This window comes from Barbus barbus (assembly GCF_936440315.1).
Source record: "Barbus barbus genome assembly, chromosome: 29".
Taxonomy (NCBI): domain Eukaryota; kingdom Metazoa; phylum Chordata; class Actinopteri; order Cypriniformes; family Cyprinidae; genus Barbus; species Barbus barbus.
The window spans coordinates 9,423,815-9,447,463 of NC_136757.1; the positions used below are offsets into that span (position 1 = coordinate 9,423,815).

Consider the following 23,649-nt stretch of genomic DNA (forward strand, 5'->3'; position numbering starts at 1 on the left):
TAAATATACACTAATAATAAAAGAACACCATAACAAAAATCTTAAATTAAATACCAATCTCTTCATCCCTACCTGTGCAAAGCTGAGACTCTGTACATCTGCTCCATTGATCTTCACAATGGCATCTCCAGGCTGCAGTCCGATACACTGTCTGTGGTCCCAGACTTTCTTCACAAGGGTCTGTCTTCCTCCGTGACCTCCTGCCGTGACACTGAACCCCATATTGCTGCCCCTCACACATTTAGCCAAAGCAACGGGGACTAATTCCCCACTACCCGCCATTCCTCCAACTCCACTCCTGATCACAGCGCTCATGGCTCCAGGTGAAGGAATGCTGCTGTTCGGGCTGCCGCTGCTGGCACTGGCTGTGCCGTTGAAGGTGAAGTAAGGCCCGTCTGAATGGGCGCTGCTAGGTGGGGTTAGCAGTGAATGCTGGGGTTTACGGAGATGAGTGTAGCGCCTTCCTCCTTCAGGAGAGAAAGAGACAGGGCCTGGACTTAGTTCATTGTGGGGTAGGGGCAATCGAGATATGGGTGGTGGAGTACTCGAGGAAAGGTCACTCTCAGAAGATTTGAAGGAGTGCAGGCGGAGAGGTGGCGGAGTGGACATAGAGTTGTTGTTGTGGTTACGGATAAACGAGGCCCTGTGAAGATAAAAAGAGAGAGACGTTGATGTATCATAATCAGGGTTGAGGAAGGACGGAAAATAACTTTACGTATTTAAAAATAAAAAATATAAGTACCTGTATTCAGTTACGTTTACAACTTAAACACTGGTAATCAGATACAGTTCAATTCAAAAATTATTTTGATTGAACAGCATAGAACCACTCTTATGATGCAGACGGAGGGCGCTGTTAACAATAAAAGTCATTGAGGACTTATAACATACAGAAGGGCTTTGACCATTGAATTATGAATCCAATAAAAACTAAATTGACAATATCTGTTTTGTCTATCCCTTACAAAAAAATACCATGTTTTTTTCTACAATTAAAACCAAAACACCATGGTTACTATAGTTAAACCATGGCAACCACAAATTAACCATGGAATTTGTAGTAAAATTGTAGTTACACAAATGGTAATCAATATGCCAAAAAACATGGTTACTACACTTTTACTACAATAAAAACATTGTCATTTTTGTAAGGGAAGTTCTTCATGTGGTAAAAAAAAAGGTGCTTTAGCCTTTAGCATTGCAAAGACAGCAACAAATAATGTATTTTCTGCCTCATTCCATGAAAAGAATTCACCTATGATTAGTAAAAGAAGTCTTTTTATAAACTTAGCAGGGTCTTGAAGTACATTTTGAGCAGCAGAAATAGTTTTAACTCGTGTAAATTGTCATGTCAACATTTAGTTTTAAGGTAAGCTAAAGTGTTAGTACCAGTTAGCAGGCACTATTCAATTTTAAGATGAAGTCTATCAAGAAAATCCCTTTCAGATTATATCCACTACCGTTCAAATGTTTGCGGGTCAGTAAAATACTGTTATTAAGAAAGGCCTGTTAAATTGATCAAAAGTGACAGTAAAGACAAAAGATTTCTAAAGAACTTTCTATTCATCAATGAACCATGAAAAACCGTATGTAAAGATTTTCACATAAATATTAGTAGAACAACTTTTTTTCATAACAGTAATAATAAATATTTATTGAGCACCAAATCTGCATATGAGAATGATTTCTGAATGATTATGTGACACTGAAGACTGGAGCAATGACGCAAAAAAATCAGATTTGTAATCTAATGAAATGTGTTACAAATTACATTTTACAGCAAGTATTCTGTGTAAACTGTAGTGAAATACTGTACATTTTTAATGTAACTCTCTCAACCCTAAAAATAGCAGTGACAATCATATATATAAATGCTCTCACCTGTGGGATCCAATCGCAGACACCACCTCGCTGTCACTCTGGCTGGCCAGTTCTGCACTCTGTAACCTCCTGATGCTTCTGGCAGAGTGTGGTGGTCTCAGGAATCCACTCCCATACCCGTTAGAGTACTGGTAAGATGATGGTTGTCTTGAAGGAGAAGCAAATGGAGATGAATTACCATTAGCATCCAAACTGAACCTTGATGCCCGTACTCTGAAATTCCTTGAGGATCCCCTCTCAAAATCAGACCACATGGGCCCGTTATGGTTGAGGTGTAGCTGAGCGTATGGGAGAGGAGCCTGGGCCTGTGGTTGGGTGGTGGTTGGTGGAGGTAGATGCAGTGACTGGTCTAGGGATGCCGTTAGCCTAGGATTGGGCATCTTCGGACAGCCGTCAGAGTTATAGAGCATGGGGTAGCCTCTTCGGACAACAACGTCCACAGTGTGACCCACCGGAATGGCTTTCAACATTTCCACTACCTCTTTGTGAGAGAAGCCAAGCACACAGGTATCATTGATGTACACCAGAATATCCGCTGGAAGAGGCAAGAGATGAAAAGTGTTAAATTGCATTCATTATGATGGTTTAACCAAAACTATTCAACTAAATTAATCTTACCTTCAATTAACAGATTTTACACACACTACTTTTTAAAGGTTTGAAGTAAATCTTTAATGATTTTGAAAATAATATTGTTAAATATTATTACAATTTAAAGTAATTTTAATATTAAAATTGAAAATATATAATATTTTAAACGTGTAGAAGTATAATTTATTCCTGTTTTCAGTGTCACACGATCCTTCAGAAATCATTATATGCTGATTTGGTGCTCAAGAAACATAACTTATTAATATCAGTGTGGATTCATGTTTTTTGTGGAATCTGTGACAAGTTTTCAGGTGTCTTTGATGAATAGAAAGTTCAAAAGAACAGCATTTATTTTAAATATGAATCTTTTGTAACATTATAAATGTCTTTAAATGTCACTTTTGATCATTTGAATGCATAAAAGCATATTTCTTTCAATCTTTTTAACTTACATACAACTTATATATGTATAGCACTACATCTACTGCATATATATAATTATACTATACTACTATATATACTACTACACTATTATAGACTTTTGATAATTTGCTGACTAAAGCATTACTTTCTTTTAAAAATGTATATAACTATTGAATGTTTATATGTATTTTTTTCTAATATATATTTCTGTATTTCACACACACACACACACACACACACACACACACACACACACACACGTTGGTTTTTGTGGTTGTATATAGAAATAGTATATACAGTATATACAGTGCCCTCCAAAAGTATTGGAACAGTAAAGAGAAAATTGCTCTGTTGGCTGTGGAGTCAAGACATTTACAAATATGATTAAAAGATGAATATGAGACAAAACTACAGAATGTCACGTTTTATTATTAGCTGTTTTAACATATTTTCACACAGCCAACAGAGCAATTTTGTCTTTACTTTTGTCAATACTTTTGGAGGGCACTGTATATACTGTATATACTATTTCTATATACAATATTAATTCATTATCACACGCAAAATGCACTGATCTAAAAATGTACTGTGAAACTTGGTGTATGGTGTATTCATAAATGAGCAAAAAGAATTCATAGATGCATGCAGTTGTATGTTAGTATGCAAGTCACAATAAAGTGAGAGAGAGCGTGTTCATAATGTCACATTTTTCTTATAAATGTATGTGTCGGCACACAGTGATAGCTGCATTACTCCATTAGGATTAGAGGGAGATCGAGACACTCGTTCAACAGAATCACAAAATCACAACGCTAATCCACGGTGGGACAGAAAGAGCAATATGAATAAAGAGAGAGAGAGAGAGAGAGAGAGAGAGAGCAGCAGCAGCCTATAGAGAAAACATAAATATTCCTTTATTTGTAAAAACAGTGCTCTACTGCAGTGGGCGGCTGCAGAGAGATGTGGGCTGTTACCTGTGTGAAGGGTGGAAGGTCCTCCGGGAGTGATGCTGTAGATCTGCAGGAACTCCCTCCGCCTGCTGCCTCCTACTATGTTGAAGCCGAAACCCTGTGAACCCTTAACCAGACAAGTGTGAACAGAGAAGCCTTTCAGTTCACTCGGCTGGTCTGTAAACTCTGCCACTGCAAAGCAAGAACAAGAAGATGGTGACCGGTTTAAACATGACAGGTTATTAGGAAAAATAAGCCAACCAAGAGTAAAGAAAAGAAATGACTGACATTACACAAGATGGATGGTAAAAGGTGAAGAAAAATATAGCATTTTTCCAGAGAGGAGTGAATCTAAATTCTGCCCCGGTAGCTCAACTGGTAGCACATGATGCTAGCACTGCTTATATCATGGGACCAAATCCCAGGGAACACACAAACTGACAAAAATATATACCTTCAATGCACTGTAAGTTGCTTTGTAAGTCTTTAAGTGTCTGCCAAATGCATGAATGTGAAATGTCTGAAGGAAAAGAGAGGTAGAAGTACAGAGAAAGGTAAGCATATGCATGTCTGAGCACAAACTGTTCAAGCGTAACATATTAAACAGCAGAATGCATGCACCTCTTTAAGAATTGGAAGGAAGCACAAAAAAAGAAAAACTACCACCTAAAGCAGGCATGGAATTTTGAAGCTGCAATGACCATCTTGTTCTTAAAACTGAAAATATGTACATTTATACCACCCTCTACAGTTAGCAATTATGTACTGCATCTTAAAAATTCAAAGCAGAAATTTACTATTTTGCATTTTGCAAACATCTGTACACTTTTCTTATTAAAGAGTACTAAATCACTCAATTATACTATACCATTATAAATTACACTGTATAATAGTATTTACCCCCAATTTAGGTAAGATTAATGAATGCCATCTATTATTATTTTTATAAAAGTATAAATATGAAAAGTATTTTATGGATTTATTTATAAAGACATAATACACTTTACAACATAAAATCAATTAATTTACAAAATAAACCGGTAAATTAAATTATTTATCTGGTCGGCAGGTTATTTTTGTTTGCCATGACATGATGTTTGCTTGTCAAGTACAATATTAAAGAAACATTAATACTGTACCATATGTTATTTCCAGTGTATTTATCTGAAAATGATCTTATAAGCTTCAGTATTCATTCTGTGTAATCCTCTTTAAAATCACATTGTAGTTGCACAGTCACACTTCATGTTAAACAAGCACAAGAAAATACGAGCATGCCAAAACCTCCACATGCAGATACTGCTAAACCATACACAAATATTACTACCTGCAAACTGAAGAATAAACCAGAAATGGCCTACCTTACAAACATTTTTCATTACTTTTTTAGAAGGGAATTTTTTTTTGCTCATTGGTGATATTTCATACTTGTTAAACTTTGATGATTATTATTGTTTTTTTGTTTTTAATATCATGCATGTCCCTCCACCTGACACAACTGCACTGTGACAGCCCTATATACACTTTATAAACAGCAAAAAGGAGACTTGGGAGCATATCCTAATGCATATCCTAATGTAGCTGCATACGATAAAAACAGTGAATATACTAAATGTTTATAGTTATTTTCATCTAAAACTGTTGCATTACCTAAACCTGAATGGGAACAAGGCAAAAGGCAACATCACAATAGAATAGAATAGAATAGAATAGAATAGAATAGAATAGAATAGAATAGAATAGAATAGAATAGAGTCTTACATTCAGTCATACAGATATTGTCTCTGCTGTGAGCTCGGCGATTAAGCCAAGAGGATGGCTTTAGATGATGGCTGCAGGACAAGCACATAACACAAGATGTCGGTGTTGTCACATAAGAAAGTCATGTAATGCACCACTATAAATAACTGTAGGCAGAGTTTTACACAAGTACATACTTAAATAATTGTGTTGCTAATACATTTTTATGGAAGGCTCTAATTATATACATTACATTGTTCTGATGGAAAACCTGCTGAATAATAAAATGCAGTTAACCATACAATAGTTGGGATAGCAAAAGTACTATAGGATCGCAAAAGTGTCTACTTTTAAATGTGAGGAGAAAATATTTCCATATCTCTTAAAGATAGCGTGTCAAATCAGACTCTACCATATGTGCCGCCAACTCATCTGTCTCTTAGTTGAAGCCAAATTATATAGATGTCAACCAGTACAGGTTGAGTGACATTGCCTCATCCTCAAAAACCAAGATCAAAACTATGCAAGGTCAATAAAATACAACCCGGGCTGCATTAAAATGAACAGATTCAAATTTAAGCAATTGTGGTATGTTGGGTGCCACTTGAAGGCAAAACAGGTTTGGACCCCATTTACTTTCATGGCATGGATAACTAATGGATAAACTAATACAAACATTCTTCAAAATATTTCATCCTTTGCCTTTTTGAATGAACCCTCTCTTGATATCCAGCGTAAAATCTTGGGTTCTGAAGCTAAATCAGCTGTGTTTTTAGTGCTCTAAAACTTGTGGTCTATGGACTAACCCAGTATAAATCATTCATATAGACATCATTAATCTTCCTACTCTTTGTAATAGGCATTCCCTGAGTCGCTGTACATCATCTCCCAGTTTTCCGACCCTGTCACCCGTGCTCCTCTACGGGGTCCGAGCCCATTCTCCAAGGCACTGCCGTCTCCTCCGCTTGAATCTCGTGATTGGCTGGGGGATGATGTGGGGGCGGGGACACTGCTCGCCCCGGCCGAACCACCTAAAATGCCAATGAAGAGAAAACAAGACTTGTGAAATGAAACGGCTTACTGAAACACAAACACTATTCTGGATGAAAGCCTCGATTTCAACATTCATTGAATTATTACTCCAAGTCATTCTCTTTTCTATTCAATTCTAAATGGGTTCATTTTTTTCTATTAGACACATAAAAGCAAGAAAAACAGCTAAATTAAACTGTCATTGTGTATTACCATTTTATAGGTTTTTATTTATAGTTTGCCATTTACATTTTCATTTTAGCACCAAGTTTGTGTGTGGTCCAGGTAAATCCCACATTGTGGGGACCACAAGGGCAGTAGAACCTGAAATTGTTGACCTTGTGGGGACTTTTTTTTAAAATGGGGTTTAGGGTAAGGTCAGGGAATAGAATATATGTTTTTTTACAGTATAAAAATCATTATGATCACTATGATTATAATAATAATCATTATTATTAGTCATTTGTTACAAATCCTCAAAAACTTTGCAGATGTTTATGAATTACTTGATTAAGGTAAGGAAAATATGCTGTTACTTCTATGTTAATGGTTATTAAATTAAAACTGTTCTTGAAAAGTTAAAATTTCTGGGCACTGCTATTTGTCAATGATACCTCAAAATGCGTTAAACTGTCACCATACATGTTTCTACAGCCACAAGATGTGAAAACATAGCTGTGTTCATCAATATATCAGTCATCACAGGCTCAGAAGTGACTTTTGTATTCCGTACACACACAGAATGATAAAGTAGGAGATAATGAAATGTGTTAGTCACTCCCAAAACTTTGCAGTACATGGCGTTTGTTTGTGTATGTTCTGGTTTTGTGTATGAGGCAAAACCAAGTTTTCTAAAGGAAATGGCTTCAGTGTCAGCTCTGAAATGTACTGTAAGCCGGGTCAGCATCTGAGAGACAGCAGTCCATAGAGACAGATCGGTATGTAAACCTCCTCTGTTGATTGGCTTCAATGTCATGCTTTGATCGATGCCTCTGTCATCTGTGCCACTGCCCATGGGGTGAAGACACCAGGGCCAGACAAAAGTGCACAGACAAACAAAACCCAAGTGAAGTTATGAAAGCGTTGACTGGACAGTTTTGTCGGCTTGTAGTCTAAACTCTGAAATGTCTTCTGACAGTCTCTAAGGCTAGATGACTAACGTTTTTGTTGCTTCTTATCATAAGTCGTGATATTGCAGGTTTCATTTAGCTGGGAAACGAAACCAAACATAGTTTTGGGTTATTGGATAATTAAACTTGGTATAGCACACACTATGTAATTAAATCATTGTGTTTTAATAATCTTTCAGCATGCTTTAAAGTACACTTATTTTCATGTGTTGACTAACTTACAAAAGCATTTGTAACATACTTGACTATAATTAAAACTGTAGTGTGTTAATATTACATTTAAATTTAAATATACTAAATTGTAGTTTCGTCATTACAAATACATGACATAAACGTTTCTACAGAAATTACATTTAAGTATATTTCATTGCCATAAATCACACAGCAGCACACTTAAATCATATTTCTAGAATTATGAAATCTCTTATTTAGATATGAAGTCCTACTTCAGTGTCAAAAAGCCCTTTTAGGTTATTAAGTTTAATTGCAGTTATCATACATTTAAACTATAATGCATTCATTTTAATTGCAAATAACATGCAAACAAGTGTCTGAAAATATAACATTCATTTTGCATGAATGTTCTTATATAATAGTATATTATTTCCATAACAAGTACTTCTTTTAAAAGCATGTTAAAGTGTACTTAGTGTTCTTTTTCTCAAGGGTAAGCCATAGCTTTTTCAATTGTTTTGTGCCTCTGTAAAGTGTAACTCACTGCAACTAAAAATCTACTGTCCGTATATGGAAATGTCTGTTCAATTATCTATGGAGGAAGCTGTTCGGCTCCTAAACCGAGCCTGTCTCACACTCAGCAACTATTCATTAATATAAAGACATCCTCTTATATCACTTGAAATACCATATGTGCTTGTATACAACAAAAAGTGGATGTGAAAGATCTCCAGCTGGGACCTGAACATCTGCAACCTGCACTCTGTACTGAGGTAATTAGCATATTCCCACTAGAATCATAAGCCCAACTGTAAACAAACACATACACCCTTAGCTGGAGTGTCATATACACACACTGCTTTAACAGCACTGATATTTACAAGGAGGCCGATTATATCATGAACTCTGGCATACAGATGCTATTTTAGTAATCATGATGGATATGGCCATATTTTATGGTATATTCAATATAGTTCATTCATGTGCAGAAAAAACATTTTTATGGTTGCAATATGCAATTTTAAAGCAAAATGTAAATGTTAGTGTAAATAAACATTTACATTCATGCATTTGCTAGACGTTTTTAACCAAAGCGACTTTGCATTTAACGTGTATTTATCAATACTTTAGTACTGGGACTGGAACCCATGACCATAGCATTGCTGCCGCCATGCTCTACTGTTTGAACTAACACTGAAATGTTAAATTTAACTCTCAATGTAAATTATGTTAAGTTATATCTAAACATTCACTCATCACACTCCTAAATTTACTCTCAGCAGTGCACAAGTCTCTTTGCAACAGCAGCACTGCATAACAAAACACTGATTTAACTAAATAATCAGCGCTGAAATGTGGCACCTGTTAACTGAACTGTTACGACTGGACTGAAATATAGTGGTCAAACAATATTGATTTTTGATTACTGATGCCAATATCTTAGAGAGCAGGGTGGCCATGGCAGATATAAAGATATAGTGATATCACACTATTTAATATAAAGATATTAAAAAACAACCTCATAAAAATTGCTGAAATGAAATTTATATTTATTTTACATAATATTTTATTCATTTAAAAATATGTAATTAAAAATATTACACTTAAAGTTACATTTTAATTGAATTTAATTAAAATTATTCAAAAATTAATTACATGACAAAAAAAAGAACTTGATCAAAAAAATAAATCTGTAAAATAAACAGATTTATACTTCAGCTGTATGTATGTACTTCTTGATTCTGTAATCCTATTATAGTATGTTTTTGTAAACACTATAACCAACCAAAAGTGTGTCAGGACTGGGAATAATTTTTTCTTTCAAATAAAGACAAGGTAGCACTAATTTTACATACAGAACACAGTGAATATGATATAAATATGGCATAGCTGCCAACTAGATATAATGCAGCATAGTTTGAAATCAAGGCTTTAAAGCCGTCAAAATAAAAGTCCTGCTTCCAACACATTGGCCACACAGAAAAAATCGTCAGGCAAACATCAGCCAATATATCAGCCTTGGCAATATATCAATATATCAGTACTAATGAAATGATGCTAAATGGCTGGTTTTTGATTTCTTATGAACTCTTTTAGCTGAACATATCAAGGAATATTCGATGACTTGTGATTCAAGCAGAATGACGTTTAAGATACTGCAAAAGTAAAAATGAAACCTAACCAGACAGATATAATCCTGGCAGTGGTGCCATCTTTATCAAGGTGGGAGCATCATGCCCTGTGGAGTATATAGGGCAGAACAGCATCCTGTCAGCGGTGTGGCTGGTGGGCAGACTGCAGTAAAGCCCAGATGGTCTGTGACTGGGATCTGAGCTGTTCAAGGACCCGCTCAAAGGTCTTCATGAAGTGAGCAGTTAGAGGAATGCTTTGAGGCTCATTATATTGCAAAAGAACCAATGCCAGGGCTATTTCTCCAGACTTCAGAGAGAACAGAGGCTGAGATTGATGCCACACTGACCTTTTATTTGCTCTGCAAGCAACATTGATTATAAAACATCTGTCTTCAATACAAATCATATGTACTGTAATCATTTCTTTGAAAAAGAAAATCAAATATCAAAAATCTGTGGTTTCATTACAAGATAATTCTGTGTACTGACAAGCCTCTGTGTTTTGTGCCCACATGTTCTTCTCAGATCCAAATGTCAGGGAAAGGTGGAATAATAATAAAGGACAAGAAAACCTGAAATATAACACATGGAACACAGTTTTGCAGGCTTCTCAAGAAGAAAGAGAATATGTTAGCGCTCACATCAGAGTGAGAAAACAACGATTGAAAAAGCTACAAGTATTATTTGCCTAGTAACTGTTCTGCTGTCAATTTCGGCATAAAAAACAAGGAAATGACAAAGAATAATTATAGCCACCCTCAGTTGGTTTTAGGCATCTATATATTAGATTGATCTGAAGTTTCAAATGAAATTATTTTGATTTAATAAAAAAAAACGATAGAATTTCGAAAGAAATCATGTAAAGTATTTATCTATTTTGTGTTTGTATGACCCATATTGTCCATAAATTAGAGGATTCAGTTTATAAAAGTATAAGACTTAGGCTATATATCTTATCTTGTATCACAAATTGCAGCTATTTTAAACTCAATCCAACATTACCAGAATACAATGGAAAAACAGGGGGACAATGTGGTTTGATTACTGTAAAATAAATAAATTAAAAACAAACTAATACATTTAAATTTAAATAAATTTAATGGACAGAATGTATTTATTTATCAAATTGCATATAATTAAAAAATATAAAGTTATGCATTTTAAATGTATACTACATAATTGTAGTATTGTGTTTATATAATTTTACATAATACAGATATAAATTACATTTATAACTATTTTTTATAAATCTATTTCATATGCACAAACCTACTAAATTACAATATGAATATAAAGACGTTTCAGAATTACATAATCATTTGTATATTCCATAAAGCCATTTTTATCCAATGTATTGAGGGATTGTTTATGAGAATATTGCAATAAATTTACCAAAAACATTTAATAAACACAAGGTGTACGCTGTGAGCGATGGGTTTTCCTCCTACCTGATAGACCTGAGTCCTCCTCGCTGTTGTCTCCCTCCTCGCCTGCTTTCTCTAGGTTGCTGAGAGACTTGCTACGTGTGCGGAAGTTTCTCAGCAGGTTGCGGTGCTCCTGGTAGGTGATGGGAGGACTATCAGGATTGATGTGAACTGGACGAGGAGTTCCATAGTAGTTCCCTAATCCAGCAAATATAAAAAGCGTGTAATTTAGGACTTCCAGGGACAATTATTGCTCAGCAGTTATTATAAGAAGACTTTCTTTAGGCTCTTATTTTATGGTTTATAATATCCTATACAAAACATTGAACCACCCTGACCTCATTGTCCAAGAAATGTGTCACATTTTATCTCATATGTATTGTTATTATTTTTAACATAACAATTTACATAGGATTTATGTATAGGGATTTATGTTCAGATTAAAGCCATGGATATACGGTATTATTTATTGCAGAGTGAATCAATAGCTTTATTTTAATATGAATAGACAAGAGGAACAACAAAATCTTGCAATCAAAGTCACCTTAATAACACATGATAATCTTCTATATTGTCATTATTCTCTAAAAGCATAAAAACCACTTCAAGGATGGAATACTATACAACAGGAGTGAAATTATATCTTGAGACATTTCAACAGATTTGAACCCTGATCTCCATCTGTTATTGATTGAGTAACTTGCCTTTGCAGTGGTAAGTAAATCATATCTTGCCGTGTCGGCAAGGTGAGAATGGCGTTTATGGCATTTTGTAAATGCAGCAGCATTTTTTATGCTAATACATTTTATTCGTTTAATCAGGCGAGGTAGGTGATCCTGCCCCTGAGAGCCATAACTCACATGCTAAAGGCACATGTGCCACAGAGCCCACAGTGATGATGCTGAAAGACGAATGAGCTTCCAATCCCACACTGAACATTGAAATGCGATACATTTGTACTGAAATGACTATTTTAGAGGGTATATTACCTGTGTAATGGACAATTAGCTTTTCTGTTTAGTATAAACTGACTCTGTGTAGCTCAAAGTGGAAACCTGATAGCATTTCTCCAATTTACAATAAAAAAAGATCAGTTACTTGAAGGCTACATCTGATGAGACAAAATGAAATAAACTAAAGTGAAATAATACACTGTAAAAGAAAATTAGGTCCCACTTTATATTAAGTGGCCTTAACGACTATGTACTTACATTTAAATTAATAATTTGATACAATGCACTTATTGTGTACATACATGTTTTTACAGCGTACTTATATTTGAAAAATACCTGCATGTAATTACATCTGTAATTAATTTCTGTAATTACATTTATAATTACACTGTTGACCTATACCTTACACCTTAACCCATCCTTAAACCCACCCATACCCCCAAACCTGTCCCTAACCTTACCTGTATCCCACCTCAATAGCAGCAAAAGTGTTTTGCAATAAAATATGAACGCAGTAAGTACATTGTGCTTATTTTTTATGTAAGTACATAGATGTTAAGGCCACTTAATATAAAGTGGGACCAAAAAATTATGTTGTTTTTACAAAAAAATCCTGGCAACTGTGGTTTCCAGAATAATTCTGTAGAAAATACAATAGAAATGTAAACATACAGAACAACTTGTAGCACTTTTCCATAGCATTCTTACAATATTTTTACAGTTAAAATTACACTGCTTTTTTACAGTGGACTTGCTATAGCCAACTTAGTCTGTGATCGGTTTGACTTTCTCATGTGTGATATGAATAGAATAGAATAGAATAGAATAGAATAGAATAGAATAGAATAGAATAGAATAGAATAGAATAGAAAACTTTAAGGGCCAGATTTACTAACAGCTTGCGTACTGTTAGAATTAACTAAAGATGCGCAGTGAAGAAATAGCGCTAAAAAGGTGTGGACACAGTTATTTTTGTTCCTGACCTTATTGAATATGTATTTGTCAGAGTTTCCCTTTCAGACGCAAAATGTATGGGAGGAGAGTATTAAAATGAGACACGCAACGTGATTTACTAACATTTGCACACGTCAAAGTTAGTCTTTAGTAAATCTGGCCCTATGTATTTATTAATATTAAATTACGGGAAAAATGCAAAATAGAAGCATTTTCACTAGTGGTCTCTTATATAACCCAAAATACGGTATTTATTAGAAATTCCTGGACAACAATTTTCTATTAACAACAACAAGTCTATGATGAGAACTGTCAAGCTCCAAAAAGAAAAAAAAAATGACCATAACAGGCTCTTCAAAAGTCATAAAGGCTTGGTGTGAGAATCTAAATAAAATGATGATTTTTAACTTTGAGCTGTTGGATAGACAAGTATTGCCAACACAACAGTTGTGTTGATGCATGTTGATGTGTGTAAACGGAGCTCTAACAGCTGTGAATCAATAGATCAACACTGGATAAAAAGAACCATAGATGTAATGCATGACCTTAAAAGCATCAAAAGAACATACAAACAAAGAAATACTTAATTTCCTCCTCTTTATATTCATCAATTATTCAGTTATATGGGGTCATAAATATGGGCTGACCTTTGAACTTCCCGCTCTCCAACAGCGCCCCCGACTCCTCCAGTGAGAAGAACTCCTCAACTGAGACAAAGTTATAGTCGACTCCTGAGATCTCGCCGTCTCGTGGCTGTCTTGTAGTACCTGAGGGTGGTATCAAAGTAAGGGATGCGTTAAATACAGCAAGCTCAAATAACTTACAGAACTATTGATAGATCACTGACCCGCACTGCAGCCTTCAGCTCAACATGTGTGTGTGTGCGCTCTCAGATTAAGATGGCATCTTATCCCCTCTCCATCCAGCCTTGACTGACAAGTTAACAGGGCTATGAACAGCCCAGACCAATTACAGCGATCCAGCCTCGAAAATCTGACACAACCCTCCCTCTTTCCGTAGGCTTTGAACGGCTCCACACTGACACAACATCAATCACGAATTCTTAATCGCTCTTCTACCACACACACAGATCCTACCTCCTTTCTGCCTCAATATCTCTAATTAAGAGTCTGATAAGCAAAATCACCCAGTACATCACAACATGAACATTAGTCCCAGCGCTTCGCTCGGAGGTTCTGCACTCTGCAGTGTGTTTGTTTGTGTGTATTGATATATTCACCGCAGCTCACACAGCCAGGGGCCTGCTGGAATGATTAGACCGAGTTACTTACCGCCACACCCACCACACGTCAATCACAGCGAGACAAGAGGACACTCGGAGCGAGGAGAGCGAAATGCATCGTCTGTCTAATTTAAGGCTGGCCTCAAGGGTGTGTGTGGGAGCATATGTGTGTGTACAAAATTAAGCAATGCCTAATGCACACGCAATGAGAGGATTCTGGGCCAGGATACTGCTGTGAATTCTGGAAAGGTCTCTATAAATCACGTGTTATGCAAACTGTGAGTCGTGATGTATGCACAACTGAGTTTTCGTTTAATAATCAGTAATATGCACAATGACTTTATTGACGTTATCATAGATCATTGTGGAGACAAGCACACTGCTGTGTGTTTTGCAGTGGCAGGCTGCTGGTGGTTTGGACAGTATTGAGTGGGTTTCTTCCATGCCAGTGGACACGTAACGAGATGGATAGATGGTTAATAGATGTGAGAAAGAAACGATCAAACACAGTTCAGTATACAAATATATGCCAAAAAGAAAAGCAAATGCAATTCAGTATGCAAATATTATGAGGAAAAAAATGCTCTGTCTTCACAGTAAACTAATAAGTTTGATTTAAATTTCCACAAGAAATGGAAGTAATTTATTTGCTATTAAACAGTTACTTTGTTTGTTAGTTTTTTTTTTGTGTGTATTATTATTATTATTATTATTATTTTAGAAGCCTGTATCTGAAAAAAAATAAATAAAATAAAATAAAATAAAATAAAATAAAATAAAATAAAATAAAATAAAATAAAATTAAATTAAATTAAATTAAATTAAATTAAATTAAATTAAATTAAATTAAATTAAATTAAATTAAATTAAATTAAATTAAATTAAATTAAATTAAATTAAATATTGTGGCCTTATTTTTCCCAGTAGTGCTGTTAGCACAATTGCATTTGCACTTTACCATAATAAATAAAAATGCTGAAAGGAAAAGTCCAGATACTTATAAAGAAGTGCAAATTTATATATAAAAAAAAAAAAAAGGGTACTGCTGGTGAAAATATAGTTAAGCTATATTGTAAATATTATCCAACAGGCTCTTTGGAGTTGGCATGTAGATTGCGATTACTGAATATTTGCTGCAAATTTGTATATATAAATATACAGTAGTAATAACATAGTCAGAGGCATAAAAACTGTTTCTGGTCACTGAAATAGACTTGGAAGGTAAACAACAGCTTGCTACTAATACAAATATGCTAAAATATACTTCAATAGATCTTCCACTCTTTTACAAGTCTACAAATATCACCAAATTCCCAAAGGCTGGAGAGGATTTCAGTGATACTACCTCACAGACACCAGACAAGCTCAGTGTGAATAATTCTCTCAGAGCTCCAGCTAAGTGATTGAAGCACACATCAGAGACATCGAGAACGCATTATGGCTCTCTCCCTCCATGAATTAATAATAAGCTCGTTAATTGATTGTCAGGTTTCTGACCCATTGTGTCACAATGGTGACCTTCTATAAATAACCTCACGGTGACCTCAGCAAACCCAAAGTCCTTCATTTGACAGATCGCTAGACAAGAGCAAGAGTGACACTTCAGTTCACACTCAGCAGAAGTCTTCCTTCTATATTAGTTCAGGGCTATTCAGCAGTACTGATACAGCTTGTTTCCACTGTGGTGGAGAACCACAAACTATCCTCAAGGCACATACACAAAGCAAACTAACGACAAACACATGATGCAAAAGGGAAAATGATGCAACTTCAATCAATCCTTCACGCATTGGTTTAACAGCATTGATATATAAAAGAGTTTTAAAGTAATTTATACTTTTCAAAATGCAATCAAACCAGCTGATTTGTAAAGTTCATTGAACGTCATACAAAAGCAGAGTAATCTGTGCAGCATCTATTCTCTAAAGAGACTCCCTCTGTACTTACCCATTATAAAAGCCATTTAATTTGATTCTATTGCATGAATAATTGATAAACGGCCGACCGTTTCTTAATTCCTTTAAGCGGTTTAATCCTTTATGTCCTGCGCTCCTCTTTAGCAGTGGGCCATGTGAACTCTCTCTCAGCCCGCTGGCCCAGTCGATGACTATTGTTCAGTGCCTTTGGTTTAATTGAACGAATTTGTTTTATTCTAATGTGCCCTCATTTGGAATCAATACAAAATGACTTTAATATCTGAAAATACATCCTAAAAACAAACTATATAATATGTTATGGTCTGAATCAGATGGACATATAGTGAGAATAAATTTACTCCGCTAAAAATTTATATTAAAACCTGCTTGTATGCATACTGCTGACCTCTTTATAAACTTTAAATGAGGAATGATGGGATAAAGAGCATTACACACTCCAACCAAGCCAGAAAATACAATCAGAAAATGAATTAAATTCTAAATAAAAAAATATATATCAAATTAAATATAAACATGAAATTAAGATGCTTACTGCGGATTTAAGTATTCCACTATATAGACTGTATTTTGAATGCATTACCACAACATATTTGCACACTGTCCTCCTGCCTACAGATATATGAGACAGACCTTAAGTAATAATGCCTGATACAGTCATACACGGTCTAATACAGTCATTATATTGCAGTCATTTGACTTGACACACACTTGTGCTCTTAGTGAGCTGCCTTGCTGTAAGCAACTATCACGTTTTCTGTTGTTAAGAGAATTTTCATGCGCTATAATGCAGTAATTTCAATGGGAATCCATGCAAATGGGAATTTCTATGAAAGACATCCAAAAGCAGATTTCACAATGGGTTCAAGTTGGTCACACAAATTTGCCACACTGACCAAAAGAAAGAGCTGTGTGATAATGAACAATGGACTTTTTGCCTGTGAAATTTTGCCTAAATGTGAATACACTTTTTGGCAACATCCTAACTTACATAGAACCTCAAAAGTGACCAATTTACTCTATAGGTAGCAACTCAGTTGAGATGTCAGCATGTTGCCAAGCTAACAGAGTGTGATTCTACTTAACACAAAAATGTATATCACACACAACTATTGAGCAACATAGTTTATATTTAATTAGATAATGTTTTAATACTTTTTGGTATTGAATGAATTATATTTAGGCAGCGGCTATTCAAAAGAAGCTATATGCTATTTACACCCTAGTAAAAAAGTAATATAATTAAAATACATTTATTTCATACTAAGTATAGTTGAAATCTATTAACATATTTACTGACAGATAACTCGAGACTTATAAAAATTATAATTAAACTTTACTTGTGCACATTATACATTTTTTATTATTATGTCTAAAATGTGTTTTAATGTTTTAATTGATGAGGATTGTATGATCCGATATTATTAAAGTGTACCTAAAGTACTGCATATTTCCAAAATTCCTCTTTAGCACAATCAAATTTACAAAGTATATTTTTAATTGGACTTCAGCACTACTTCCGCACAATTAAAATGCATTAAGTACAAAATTAGTTGTTCCAATTTAGCAGACTTTAAGTATACCGGTTTAGTATACTAAAAGTACAATTGCAGGGCATTTTATAAGTACATAAATATGAAAACGTAATTGTAGTATAGTTAGCATGAAATAAATGGATTTCAAATGCATTTAAGCATATTTATTTTTCACTAGGGCAATGACTGTAAATAGTGCTGGATACCATGTGCACCATATGTAAACAGATACAAATAGCACTGATAGATGATATTCATACAAAATGTAAATAGAAATCATATGCTGTTTGCATTAAGGGCAAATTATCTGAGCAAGGAGGGCAGAGTTAATGAAAATAGCCTTCGGTTGACAATTTGCACTTAGTGTAAATAGACACTGTCTTATTTTTTAATTGTCCCCCATTTTGGACATTCTGGGACTGCCTTCTCTGTAAAATATGTATTTAATATTGCCTTTGATTTTTGGCCACTCACACAGTGCAGTGGCTATAAGATGGCACAAACAAAATATGTTGACCACAATATAACATCAAAAATCAAAACAAGGATTTAACATTTTTCATTTTTGTCAGCAGATTCAAGGTCAGTCTTTGACTCTGGCTATTTGCATTGATTTATTTATTTCATTTTTGACCTTAGATCAAGGCGTGATGGTTTATGCATTCATGTCGCCCCAATTACCGTCAACATTACTGCTGCATATATTGGACAGGTAAAGTATGACTACCAAGCTGGAGGCATCCAGACTGTTTACTCTGCTATTTTCCATCTCTGTCGGATGAAACTAGAGCTCTCAGCCGGAGGTCTCGACAGGCCTTCCTGTCCACTCTGCTTAGCCAAACTAAAGCCCCTTTAGGCTGAGTGATCTACACTACAGTGAAGGAATAATTCAGCCCAAAATGCAAATTCGGTTATCATCTACTCATGTCGTTCCAAACCTGTATGACTTTCTTTCTCGAGTGAACAAAATGTTTCCATTCAATAAAAGTGGATGGGGACAAGGGACAGCCATCACTCACTTTAATTCTATGGAAAAGAGCAGCTTGGACATTCTGCTAGATAACAAGTATAATACCAAAGCATTTGGTACATGCGTCTGAATGAAGCAGTAGTGATGAAGTGACAGTAGAGCTGATAGAGCTGGTCTCAGAGTATAAGAAACATATAAAAAAGCCAAAACGGTAACAAAGAGAGTGAAAAGATAAGAAAAGAAACTGCTGACAAAATGAAAATGTTCCTATAAATTTATACAACACCTGCCAGGCAGCACTGCATTACAATAGCTCTGCTATTATTACTAACAGTACACCTCTATTATAACCATTACACCAAAATATATTCACCATATCACTAAGAATGAAATTTGTATTATCAAATGACCTGCACTGAAGGAGTAAAAGGAAGGCGTAATAGGAGTAACACAACAATATAACACTCATTTTAAAGTAATGTTATCCAACACTCATGATCACAAAGCAAAGCACTGAGAGCCAGTTATGTGTAGCCTACAGATTTTCATACATGTATTAGTAATTGTGTGATGCAACTTAATCAACACAAAAGACAATATATGAATGAGGAAACAGACCACTTTGAAAAATGAATAGAAAAAAATCTGCGGAAATAGGAAGACGGCTGCTCACTGGGCGGTCTTCTTTAAAGGACTTTGATAAGTTATCTGCATGCAATAACAGACATCATGGTCACTTTCCTCTGAACAAATCTCTGTCCTTCAAAGCTTTGACTGCCTTGTGATGATTATTCATAATCTGAACTCAGTTCACTATCATAATAGAATCAGCTTTTTCAAATGTAATCTCTCAGTCTGGCAAATTACGCTGTGAAATCAGTCTTAATGTGATAATCAGATACAGTATCTTGAATACACCATCAAAGAGTGGTAAAGTAACATCTCCAATTATCATTTTGTCCAAATATAGCATGATATTGCAACATAGAGTATTATCTGCAAGTTCAAACACAATGGATGACTGAAAATTAAAGTGCACAGTGGCTAAAACTATTACACATCAGCAGCTGAAACATCTGCAAACATTCCTGTTTGTACAATCCGCTTTTGTTCTCCAGGACTAGCTGAAGCATTTTTAGGTGAGGACAAAATGGGGAATTAAAAGTACCTAGCTGCAGGGGCCCTTCCTGCTTCAGCAGGCTGAGATGAAGAGGAAGACTAACCAGAACAGTGTGTTTTGTGTGTTCAGTGTTCTGTGTAATTATTTGAATAATGAATGTTTGAGGGTGTCCATGTGAGGGCAGCACGTGTGGATCTTGAAGTGTGTTGCTGTATCACAAATGAAGCTTATGTGTGTTTTGGAAGAGCCAAAGACAAGCTCAAAGGCATGCCTGCAGTTATTGTTTGTGTGTTTGTGTGTGTGCGTCTCTCAGCAAGAATGGCACACGGCGGGCAGCATCAAGCTCGGCATGACCTACTTCACCATAAATCAGAGATTACCCCACTCAAGTCTACGCAACATTTCAAACACACTCCCACACATGCACAAACACATGTGCAGAGCCAGACGCCATCAAGTCCTCTTGGTGAACTATGAGAACTGACTGAAAACTTTTCAAACAATGTCTGAGGAAGGAACAGTGAAAGAGAAAAACTGAGCGCCAGCCTCACCAGGAAGTTCCTGAAGTGGCCACAAAAGTTTCACAATGAATTCAAAGTCCCCTTAAGGCTATTCAGTTCACTCAGCGGCCATCTTTGTAACACTCCAGACAACTCCTTTCTATGTAAATAATAGAAATCTCCAAAACTGTTAAAAATCTCCAAAACAGTCAAAATTCTGCAAAAATCTAACAAGATTGATTGACAGCTTCATTAGCTCAAATCACACTATAAACCTTTAATTTTTAGGGTTATCATGCACATTTTAGAGTAAGCATACTGAATAAAAAATGGTGACTGGCTCTTTTAACTGAAAGGCAGGACTTATACACCTATGATTTCCCCCTCTTTATATGTCTCTGTTAATAATTCCGCTGTAAAAACTTCATCTACTTAACAAAAGCTTATGATTTTGATGGAGGTTAATCCAAATCTGTGTCTTATCGCTGCACAAAGATTAAAACGGGAAAGAAATTACTCAAAATGTAATTAGGATTTTAAAGCTCAGGATAAAGGGCAGAGAAAAATTAAGCAACAGGGAGTTGAGCAGAACAGAGGGTGTGAAAGAGAGACGACTGATAGAAACAAGCGTGGAAAGCAAAGTGAAAAGCATGGAAATGTTAAGAGGACATCTTCAATGGTTTTCTCTCACAGAGCGTAAAAGATATGTATTCAAAACACCACTGCTCATATTAAAGGATTGTGTAAAGTATTCAAACTTATTCTCCACTTGAAAAATAACAGCATGTTGGGTTTGAGGATGAGGATGCCATGTAAATGACAGAAAAAATGGTTCATTTGGTAACTATCTTCACCTTTCCCTTCTCTATCTTTCTTTCGTTCTCTCGCATCCTGGATTTCTTGTCGCAGTGAAACCAGTTGGAGATGTCAACACCTGCTTTCTATTAAATGGATCCCACCTCAATTAACACTTCATCAGAAAAACTGCAGCTTGAGCTTGATCAGTCTGCGTGCAAGATGTTAAGTGCTGTTGCATGAAATAACAAGCTCATTTTCTAGTAGTTTATTGGGTTGTTTACACTTGTGTGTATATGTGTGTTTAACCATAGAAAAGAAAAATGACAAATTAATCAATGCAATGGGATTAAATGAAGCAAATGGAGACTATTGCTTTGGTTTTCCATTCTCAGATTTGTCTCAGACTCAGAAAAAATAGATCTTAACATATAAAATACTATAAAGCATTTCAAATTCTTCTAAAACCATATTATCCCCATTAATCTTACCTTAAATCTTACTTAAATTCTTACCGTAAACAGTTTCTAAACAGTGATATATGAATCAAGAAAATAAATAGTTAAATTTTTATTTGTCCTAAGGACCTTTAAGAGAAGCAGAGTCAAAGCTGATATCATGCATTAATCAGAACATTGCTTTGTTTGTTTAAGCATTCAGACACAGCAACAGATCATAAAATGATGTGAGTTTGGGGCTTGGCTATCTGTTTTCTGACTAATGACAGAAGTCACTTTTTATTCTGTCTGTAATGCTAGTGAAACTACACATTTCTCATTGAAACTAAACATAAATTAGACCTCTATATAGGTTTAAGCTTTAAAAAGGCAAACTGTATTTTGAATTGTATTTTCTGGGGTACTCACAGGGCACGGCTCTCAAGTAGAGGTTTTCTCGGATCACCTGCTGGAGTTGACTGTCCATTGAACCCGGTGTGAAACATTTGCTCAGATATAACCTTAGATCCTTGCATAGAGTTGAGCCTGGAAAAAGGACAGAAAAAGAATTAGAAAGGGAAAGATGGACAAGTGAACAAACAGAGACGTTCTGATTTAACGCATACAGTAAGAATATCCCATACATTAACATTTACAAATGAGACAATGTGCTTACCCAACTCAAAATCTGCAATTCAAAAAAACTGAAGAGCTTGCGAAAATAAACCCATACACAGATAAATTCTGCCCAGTCCCTGGAGGCAGTATTGATTAACCTTTGTAGATATTAGAGGTGTTTCTAATCAATCAAATGAAGCCAGGGTTGTTTTACCTTCCAGCCAGAACTGCAAAGAAATGCTATCGAAGACTACAATGAAATCACATGTTTATGGTCAGTATAATGCCATATTACGCTATGTAGAAACACATTAGAGTTATAATGAAAAGTGTGTGCCATAGAGAGATGTTCTCCCACACACACACACATACACAGCCTTGGATTAAAGTGAAAAATGTCACACACACAGTCTTAGCACGGCTGCCCAGTGCTCCACTCAACATGGCTGATCTCTTTATTTCATCTGCTGTGGTTTATGGTCTCTGATGACAGGCCACTTGGCTGTTATAGATGAACAGAGTGCCTCTCGAACCCATCAAAATGACAGACCCACCCCCACTCCACCTCTCTTAGTAATAAAACACAGCTCACAGTTCTCATAAAGGAACATAAACCCTGAAACCACATGAGCGCACACATTCACACAGCATATAGGTATGACATGACCGCTATGATATACTGGGAGGATGCTATTGCTGGCCTGCTGCTCTCTCTGAACTCTACTTAATTCTGCCAAATTAGTGTGGATTGCATTCAGTCAGGGATCTGCACAAAGTACGTCAACACGTAACTAGTCCTGCATCGTTTGTGCTATGAACATGAATGGTGCCTCAAATCAAGTAGCTTGTTACTTTTCTAAATATTAAGAAGTTTTCTGACTACTGAAACATACAACAAGCAAAAAATACAAGAATCACATAGCAATGCACCAAACACTACTCAGAACACCTTAACAACCACATAGCAATGATCTGGCAACAACCCACAACACACTACCAACCCCCAACTGCATAAAAACATTAAAGAGATAGTTCACCCAAAAATTTTAATTCTGTCATTAATTAGGCCTACTCACCCTTATGTTGTTCCAAACCCGTAAGACCTTCGTTCAA

General features: G+C 35.5%; 1 protein-coding gene across 1 annotated transcript in view; it reads right to left on the bottom strand.

Moving 5' to 3' along the window:
* Window positions 1-23,649, bottom strand: part of LOC306848926 (membrane-associated guanylate kinase, WW and PDZ domain-containing protein 3-like) — a gene marked incomplete at both ends in the record, with an annotated part of 67,069 nt that overhangs the window by 19,609 nt on the left and 23,811 nt on the right. Inside the window, 9 exons of the mRNA XM_079383716.1 lie at window positions 73-643; window positions 1,882-2,416; window positions 3,870-4,037; window positions 4,300-4,365; window positions 5,607-5,677; window positions 6,433-6,616; window positions 11,502-11,675; window positions 14,032-14,151; window positions 22,348-22,464. Coding sequence (XP_079239842.1) covers window positions 73-643; window positions 1,882-2,416; window positions 3,870-4,037; window positions 4,300-4,365; window positions 5,607-5,677; window positions 6,433-6,616; window positions 11,502-11,675; window positions 14,032-14,151; window positions 22,348-22,464 — 2,006 coding nt within the window. The remainder of the gene's footprint in view (window positions 1-72; window positions 644-1,881; window positions 2,417-3,869; window positions 4,038-4,299; window positions 4,366-5,606; window positions 5,678-6,432; window positions 6,617-11,501; window positions 11,676-14,031; window positions 14,152-22,347; window positions 22,465-23,649) is intronic.